Source organism: Vigna radiata, chromosome 7 (genome assembly GCF_000741045.1).
Source record: "Vigna radiata var. radiata cultivar VC1973A chromosome 7, Vradiata_ver6, whole genome shotgun sequence".
NCBI lineage: Eukaryota > Viridiplantae > Streptophyta > Magnoliopsida > Fabales > Fabaceae > Vigna > Vigna radiata.
The window spans coordinates 30,928,776-30,938,331 of NC_028357.1; the positions used below are offsets into that span (position 1 = coordinate 30,928,776).

General features: G+C 30.1%; 1 protein-coding gene across 1 annotated transcript in view; it reads right to left on the reverse strand.

Annotated features, from left to right (window-relative positions):
- Positions 1-8,803: 8,803 nt before the first annotated feature.
- LOC106766890 (protein CWC15 homolog) overlaps positions 8,804-9,556 on the reverse strand; it is a 3,518-nt gene continuing 2,765 nt past the window's right edge. Inside the window, exons 6-7 of the mRNA XM_014651668.2 lie at positions 9,275-9,375; positions 8,804-9,154 (exon numbers count right to left, since the gene is read on the reverse strand). Of these exons, the coding sequence (XP_014507154.1) occupies positions 9,031-9,154; positions 9,275-9,375 (225 nt within the window). The 3' untranslated portion in view covers positions 8,804-9,030. The remainder of the gene's footprint in view (positions 9,155-9,274; positions 9,376-9,556) is intronic.

Sequence of the window (9,556 nt, forward strand, 5' to 3'; positions counted from 1 at the left end):
ATTTCTATTAAAAATTTAAGAAAAGCATATTGATCATACTAAAGGTTGTGATTTTAGTAAAAAATCACTTGTCATTCCTTGATTAGTATTTGTATCACATCAATGATATAAGTTTAAATAACGTAAATTAATAGTTTAACAATTTAAAATTTATTTACATTATAGTTATACAATTTTGAATTGAGAAACGTAAGACTTAAATATTTGAAATGGTCAAAGTTTATTAAGCGTTTATTTGTCATAGGTACTTTTTAAGATTTAACTATAATATTCTTTAACTTAAGAAATTTCAATTACTTGAAATTAAAAAAAAAATAAGGATGTCCATAAAATTCAAAATAAACCAATAAATCCGAAACGCTGTATTAATATAATAAAATAAGAAATATTTAAATTAGGATAATTAACAATTATATATATGACTTGATTATCTCATTATGATTAAATAGGTGTTAAAATAGGTTTAATAAGAATTTGAATCTTCTGTTATAATTTTTAGCGTTATCTCTCTAATATGTTTTCAAAATATATTGATTAGCACTTATTTTGATATTTTAAAATATATTAAAAAATTATAATGACAGAAAAAAAAAACTAGAAGAGAAGCTGGACTCGTTTGATAGAATGAATAATTAAACCAAAATTTCTTCAAAAACATATGTGAAAAAAAAAACAGACACACACACACCTAAATTAAATTGAACTATTCAGACTCACAGCTTAAATGAGCTTAGGTGAAGTTGAATTTTAGTTTTATGGATTAACTAGTTCTGCATATTACATTTTTTTTATAAATAATAATAATAATAATTTTAAAATATATCATTTTTTTTATATCAAATGATTTTTCATCTAAGTTTAAATTGAATAGACAAATTCTAAATTATATTTAAAAAAGAATAATTGTTTTTTCGGAAGAACATCAAATTATCTAAGAAATAGATGTTTTAAGGATTAGGAACAATACAATGTGTTTATACTGCTAATTCTAATTTTTATATTACATCCATATGTTTTTTAAGAGAAATTGTTAAAAGATTCACTATCATTAAGCACTAATTACAAATTGAATTCAAAAAATCATTCCTTATAAATAGAATATATAAGGATAATAATATTCACAACATTCTTTTATATCATTTTAAGATTATTTATGTGTTATTTTATGATGAGTTCAAAATTATTTAAAAATCAATAAATAATAATAACAATAATAATAAAAAACATCAGATCAATCACATAATAATATATAAATAATATTAAAATATTATAAAAAAATATTATAAAAAATATAATTATTGAATGCGTAATTTATTTATACTTATCCCTTATAAGTCCTTTAAAAAAGGAATAGAACAGAAATCCTTTATATTTTATCCACACTTTCCCTTTGCTTGTCACTTGTGACTCTAGCTTTGGATTTTAGATAAAGATATTGCCACTTTCTTTAGAAAAAGATGCCACAAATTCACAAAAAGTCTGTGAGAAGAGTTAAAAGAAAAAATAAAATAAAATAAAAAAACTCTTTAGATGTAACAAAAGAGTAGAATCTTATCTACAACTTGTTCAGATGGAGTTCATGAAACAACAAATAACAACTATGTTACATACTTAACTTTATTTGGACAAAAAAATAGTGAATGGATTCCAAGAAATCTTAAGTTTTTTTTTTTCTTTTATATATAAAGAAATCTTATTCTGGATTTCCCTTTTCATTTTCCACCATCTTTAATAAGAAATTATTATGTAATCACAAGAATAATATAAAATGAAACTTTTAAACCTTAAATAAAATAATCATTATATTTAATTACTTGTCACATAATCTCTAATAATAGAAAACGGAATACCCTTTATAAATTTAAAAGTAATATAAAACACTTGCACTTATATTAGCCCCAAAATAGCATCGTGAGAAAGTATCGAATTATCTCCTAAGCTGTTTATTATACGAAACGTAACTTATAATATATGCACTGAAATTTGGCAAATTGCATTCTCTAAAATACTTGGTCGCTCAATCAAATTCAAGTGGTGCTGATATTTGATTCTGACGTATTTTGAACCAGTTTCCTCTTTAGATGACAAAACGTCAAAATCCCAATTGAAGATAAAGCCCACAAATTCTAATGAAGGGAATTTGGGTTGACTTGGATAGATGAGATTTTTCCAAAACACTTGCAATATATTTCTCTTAAAAAATTAATTAGTAATGTATTTATATATTTAAGTATATAATTTATTTATTTTTGTAGTTTTTGTATTTAATCGAGTTTTAATTTTTTTAATGAAGTTAATTTAGTTTATTTCTTTAATTAAAATTAATTGCATTAAAAATATCACCTCTCAATATATTATTTTTTTATATTTTTATTTGTAGATAGGAGGATATACTTTTATATTTATTTAACACATAATTTAAAGATAAAATAATCATTAAAAAAGTTAATTTTTGTATTTTTTTTAATAAAGAAAGTAAAAAAAAAAAAGAGTGTAAAATAAATGTAAAAATTTATATGTCAAAATATCATTATTGTTTTACGTGAGAATATAATGATGTAAAAGAATTGAAAAGTTTTAAAAATATTATTGTTTTTCTTTTAAGTATTTTTATGTGGAGATATAACGATGATAAAGAATAAAAAATGTTTGAAAAGAAAAAATAGAAAAGAGTGATTTTTTTTTAAAAAAAAAAAATAGAAATTAATACATTGATATATGGTGTAACGCTCTGACAACTTACATGGATTGTTGACTGCCTCTACACATCACCACGAGAGTTAGGCTATCGAAAAAAAGCAAATGCATTTGTTGATATGAGTAGTGAAATCAATTCCTTTAAGTTATCCTTCAACTGTATAGTCCCATACCTATACAATCTCCAGATCTCTCTCATTCCGGTGTATGTTCGATTCGTCCATGTGCCTCTTCCACTGGAAGCCTGCTAGGAGCCGCTCCTTGTTCGTGCCCCCTGCACTATGCCTCTTGCACCGGCGATCACTCCTCGCCTTCGTCAGTGCCCGGGTGTCACTTGCCCACCAGCTTCCGTCTGGTTCGTCCTCGAACCACACCGTACTGGGAAAGGCTAGGCTCTAATACCATTTGTAACGCCCCGGCAACTTACATGGACTGTTGACTGCCCCCACACATCACCATGAGGCTTTCCTGCTTAACCATGGAGTTCTTATGAGTTAGGCTACCGAAAAGCAAATGCATTTGTTGATATGAGTAGTCAAATCAATTCCTTTAAGTTATCTTTCAACTGTATAGTCCCATACCTATACAATCTCCAGATCCCTTTCATTCCGGTGTATGTTCGATTCGTCCATGTGCCCCTTCCACTGGAAGTCTATCAAGAACCGCTCCTTGTCCGTGCCCCCTGCACCATTCCTCTTGCACCGGCGATACTCCCCGCCTTCGTCAGTGTCCGGATGTCACATATGGTCACCTTAAAATATCATTAAAGTTAATTTAGCAAAAAAATTATATTACTCTATTTAAATTACTTGACATAACTTAACTTATACTCAATCGAACTTTATTCATAATATTAACATGAGTTTAAATTTAATTTGAGTAAGTGTTTTGGATGTTTATAAAAGATTTTGTTAAGCAATTTATTACAAATTATAAACTGTGATGTCTGTTTTTTTTAGTACAAGGACCCAAGATTGTTATGGTCTTAACTTATTAGTAAACTCTTTGTATAGTGACCATGAAAGGAATTCAGTTATATCACATTAAAATATTGAATTACAGTGGCTCTATGCCCATTTAAGTGCAAGTTTAGAGTGTTTCATCCTACACTTCCAATTTTTTCATCCTACACTTCCAATCTTTTCTAAAATGCTAAAATTACCCTGTAATTAAGAAACTTTTAATATTTAAAAAAACAAAAGATAAAATGGTCAAAGATTTTTTTTCTTAAGTTGTCAGTAAGCACAAATATTTCTTCTTTCATACTTCTCTATTGCATTTCAATACTCTTTGTATCTCATTTTTCTTCTTTTAGATTTTTCTCTACCTCTCTTCATTCTTCCAGTACAAAGCTTAATCTCATTATTAAAATTTTTCATATCAATTTTAAATACCAAAATTTTTTAATAAATAAAAGAAAAACTAATAATTTATATTAACAAAATTTAATAATTATAAAAATTAAGTTAACTGGTTTTATTTATATTTTTTTATAAAAGAATTATATTGTTAAATTGTGACACTCGGACACTGACGAGGGCGGGGAGTGATCGCCGGTGCAAGAGGCATGGTGCAGGGGACACAGACAAGGAGCGACTCCTGGCAGGCTTCCAGTGGAAGGGACACATGGACGAATCGAACATACACAGGAATGAGAGGGATCTGGAGACTGTATAGGTATGAGACTACACAGTTGAAGGATAACGCTTAAAGGAATTGATTTGGCTACACATATCACCAAAATGCATTTACTTTTCGGAAGCCTAACCCATAAAAACTTCATGGTTAAGCGTGGAAAGAAACAAAATTGTTTAGTTTTTTAAAAAAATAGGACTAAATTAAGACAAAATAAGAATACAAGGAGCAAATTGAGACAAATTAAAAATATAGGGACCAAATTGGAAAAAATCTAATGACACGGTAGTGACACGTGGCACTATCAGTGCCACCTCACATTGTCATTGCCACGTGGCTCAATGTCAACTTGACACGTGGCATTTTTTTAAATAAAAAAAATTAAAATAAAAGTAATTAAAAATATATTTAAAAAATTCAAAAAAATCACGAACTGACACGTGTCACTTTTTTAACGGTGTTAGTACGGAACTAACGAAAGTGACCTAATTGCTTCAATTTTTCAAAAGTAGGATCCCAATTGAAAAAAAGAAAAAATGAGAAACCTAATTAAAAGAAATCACCGAAAATAAAGACTATCAGAATGATTAAACAAAAAACTTAATAAAACATCATGCAGCAAATAGAAAACAAGTAGAAAAAATGAAAAAAAAAAAACCGTAATATACACTAATCGGATCTGCATATCCGATACTTCTTTTATCGGAAATTGATGACTGATGAGTACTTTATCAGATATTTGTATCCGACACATATTTTAACTTCTATAATATTTATTTTAAATCTAAAAAATTTTAAAAAATTATTTTTTAATCATTAAAAATAATCTAATTAAATTATAAATTCAAAAAAATTGATACATAAATTTAAATATAATTACAAATTGATAAAATAATTAAATAAGTATTTAAAATCAAACTTTTGAAGGTGTATATTTGATTGCTATTTTATCGGATTTCTATATCCGATTACCTTTCATTCGGATTTTCATATCCGATACACATGTTTTGAATTTTATTTCTTCAAAAATATTTTTATTAATCAAATAAATTCATAAATATTATTTTTTAACAATTAAAATTTTTCTAATTAAATTATAAATTCATATAAATTAATGCATAAATTTAAAAATCATTATAAATAAAAAAAAATAATTAAATAACTAACATATTTAAACTTTTAAATAATAAAGCATATCAAACATTTAAATATGCACATGTAAAGGTTTTTTTCTATTCTATTACTTGTTGATATGTGTTTCTCATGCAAGTGAAACAGATTAAAACCAAAATAAATTATTAAGCTCCTAGAAATCTTCCACTGCAACCAACGCACCACCACGAAGTACACACCCTAACCAGCAATGCAATCAAGCAATAACACTCCAACCAACAATCTCTCTCCACATGATAGGGTGAAATAGAGACGTAGTCAATGCTTAATATAGAAGTTCTGAACAAATATAAAGTTAACAAATTATTATCTCATTAATTAGGGGGAATTTTAGAAAATTGGAATGCGGGATAAAAAGTTTGGAGATGTAGGATGAAACACCCGCAAGTTTATAACAAATATGACACTCTGCTTGTCTCAGCTAATATATGTAATTAATATCTTCTTCTAAATATGGATATGGAGTGGATATGTATTCACAAAAGTTAATATAGATATGAGTTGTTGTATTATGTTATGTTATAATATATATATATAAGGGTTAAATATGCTTTTAGTCCCTGAAGTTTCACTGATATTTGGTTTTAGTCCCTGCATGAAACATTGATGGCATTTGATCCTCTTAATATTAAAACATGTAAAATTAGTCCCCAAAATTGGACGACGTCAAATCTCACTAACAGACTTGCCACGTCTTCTGTGACTTTTAATGTTCTCTGTCTGCCACGTCAAAATCCTGTATCTATCTGTTCATCTCCCATTCTTCTCTCCTCAATTTTCTCATCCAAATCCACCTCGCTGTCGCTTTCAGGTTCGGAATCGGCATTGCCTTCGAAAACGTCGCCATGTTCCCGCTGAGTCTGTCGTTTGCAATTACGGAGGAGGTGGTCGATGGGCGGGGTCGCTTCGGAGAGCTTGATTTCAGGAGGCGAGAGAGGGGAAAAAGAGGAATAGTCGTGCTTGAGCGGAAGACGAGTGGCTTCGCCGCCGGGGACCACTGGTTTCTGAAATTTAGGGTTTTGAATTTTGCTGCGATTGGCATTGCGACGATCGAATGATTGGGGAGTGAGGCACGCAGAGACAGAAGAAGTTGTTGGGCCATTATTTGCTGCTTTCATCATCCATCTCTGATATCCATCTGCAGTTTTCTTTCTCTGATATCCATCTCCAATGTCAATTATTTATATTGAGCAACCTTGTTAAAGTTGTACCTAAAAGAACATACAACAAATTTCAGAACAACATTCTTCTGGCCGTCAAACACAACCCTTAACACAACAAGCGTACCAAAAACCAGTAGGAATGACAACAAATTCGTTCCTTTCTTTCATTTAGGAAAAAAAAAACGTGATCTATTACAATTCCCAAGTAATTATTCACTTCCTTCCTTTTTGACTATTATAGATATAGGTATAGATTTGTAGAACCCTTCTCCCCGACAACTATCTATTTAGATATTCAAGCCTTGGAACCCAACAGATTGACTTTCTACATTATTAGATTCAAACCCATCATTGTTCACCACTCAATCCATAAATGACATCCAAGGTCTTATCACCTTGCGCATGTATACCCCTGAGTCAGAAATCAAAAGAAAATTTAGTTCTAGTTGGAACAAAGTGAGCAAGGAAAAGGATCCTGTTGAGGGTCCTTTCACATTGAACACCTTTGGCTTTTACGCCTACGACACTGTTTGGGTGCTTGCTTCTGCACTGGATGCGTTTTTCAGGAGTGGGGGAACATTGTCATTTTCAAATGATTCAAGTCTAAACATGTTAAGGGGGGCAAGTTTTGAGCTTGATAGCATGGGAGTGTTTCTTGACGGTGAGAAGCTGCTTAAAAGAATTTTAGAGGTGAACAAAAGTGGTCTAACAGGGGAAATGATGTTTGGACAAGATGGAAACTTGGTGCATTCATCGTATGAAGTAATTAATGTGATAGGCAGTGGAATTAGGAGGATTGGTTATTGGTCTGAAACATCTGGCCTCCACACTGGTGAGTCTCCTAATCATTCCATTTCTGGTGATGGACTCTATGGTGTCATCTGGCCTTGGAACCAAAATTTGAACTCGACAGGAATGTTGGTATCGGCGATGGGGAGGGGAAAGGGGTTGCGGAGGGAGCACAAGGGACAATGCCAGATGCAAAACCAAAAAAAGTAATTCAAATGTTAAAAAAAAAAATTACGTAACAGAGAGTGCACAGTGAGACGTGGCTGTGCCGTTAGCCATCTCACCAAAAAATTAACGCCGTCCAAAATTAAGGACTACACATATATGTTTCTATACTAGGAGGACCAAATGCTATCAATGTTTCATGCAGGGACTAAAACCAAAAATCAGTGAAACTTCAGGGACTAAAAGCATACTTAACCCTATTGAATGTTTTCTGTATACGTTTGAGTAAATTCATAGTCAAATTTTATTTATTTTTATTTGATTTCTAAATAAGTAAAAGAATTATGACAGTAGAACATTAGTAGTTGTAAATAAATAATATATTTTACTTGAATTTTATATTTACATCTATGAACAACATGATATTGTATTTTATGCGTCTCATATACAACAATAATAAAATTTATATTTTTTGTTGAGATTCTACTCATGTGCTATGCTGTTTCTCTAATTTTTCATAAAATTATAATTTTTTGCATGTGTTATTATTATTCATATAGTTCATTAGTCTTTAAAGTTGAAAAGGTGTTGGTATTTTTGTTAAAGAAAAAAAAATTGATGATACATATCTGTATCTTTCGCACTAGTAAGCAAATAAATATTTGACACTTAATAATACACCAATAGACCAAAACAAGACATGTGGACTCTTATTCCAGTTGTAAAATAAAGTTAGTTATAATTAAAACCTATGAGTAAATGTGTGTTACAAAACTACACCAAGTATGTGAAGTTAAGTGTTTATATTAAATAACATAAATTTACGGGTATACTTTTCATCAAAATTTGACTACTCTAGTTAGTATGAATATATTTAAAACTTATTATTTATAATTACTCTTCTGTGCTTGCTAATAGTATTGTGCCCAACAGAAACATTTATTAGGTGTATGCATGAATTTTGTGATCATTTTTTGAAATATTGATTTATCAGCTTTATGCTAAATTGTGATACCCATTTTAATTTAAGCACTAAATAAATCAGCGAGAAGTGAATTGAAATAATAAATTGTAATAAATCCGCACCGCTAAGAAATAATAGGCTTTACAACATTTTCCAATTAGCTACTGAAAAATATAAATGTTTGAACTGATAATAAAATTTGCTGCGTGAGTTTGCGTTGAACAAATAAGTTTCCGAATGGAAAATCTTAAAATATTGACTTTGTAATGCAAATGGTAAATGATTACACAACAACGAAGCCACTGGATAATATTTTTATAGTATGACGGAAGTTACAGCAACTACAAATACCACGTTGAAATATGTTTAAGATATATCCATCATAGTTGAATCATACATTTAGACATATTGTGTCCAGACAACTTCGACTTCTCGCACATGGACTTACTTCATGTATTTTTGCAGAAATTTCCTATGAAAATCATTCCTGATGGTATCATTGATGAATCGCTTAGCTATTTTGGTTTCACCACGGGCTTGGTTCTTAAACACCACATCATCATCCCACCTACGTAAAAAACCACACAAAACCAACAACTTAGATCAAGGAGCCAAACCAACAGGGTTAACAGTAAAAAGTGTCATTTTGTTTTAGCAAGCAGTTTGAGAAAAATATTTATAGTTGAACCTTCTTTTCACATTGAAAGAAGTTGGATTATTCAGCAGTGGGTTTCCACGCAGAAGCTCTGCCTCCTTCACTTTAAGTTCTTCCTCCTGTTCCTGTCGTTCCTGCAGAGACATTTGCAATTTTTATTTTTGTACACAAGGGCAATTCACAACTACCAATCTAACGTCACGGAACAACTTAGCAACCAATGTATAAGTTGTTAGAGTGAGAGATGTTATGAGTTCAACTCCTTTCAAACAAAGTGAAGATAATACAGTGTACAGAGCAGTTCAAGTTCCACCC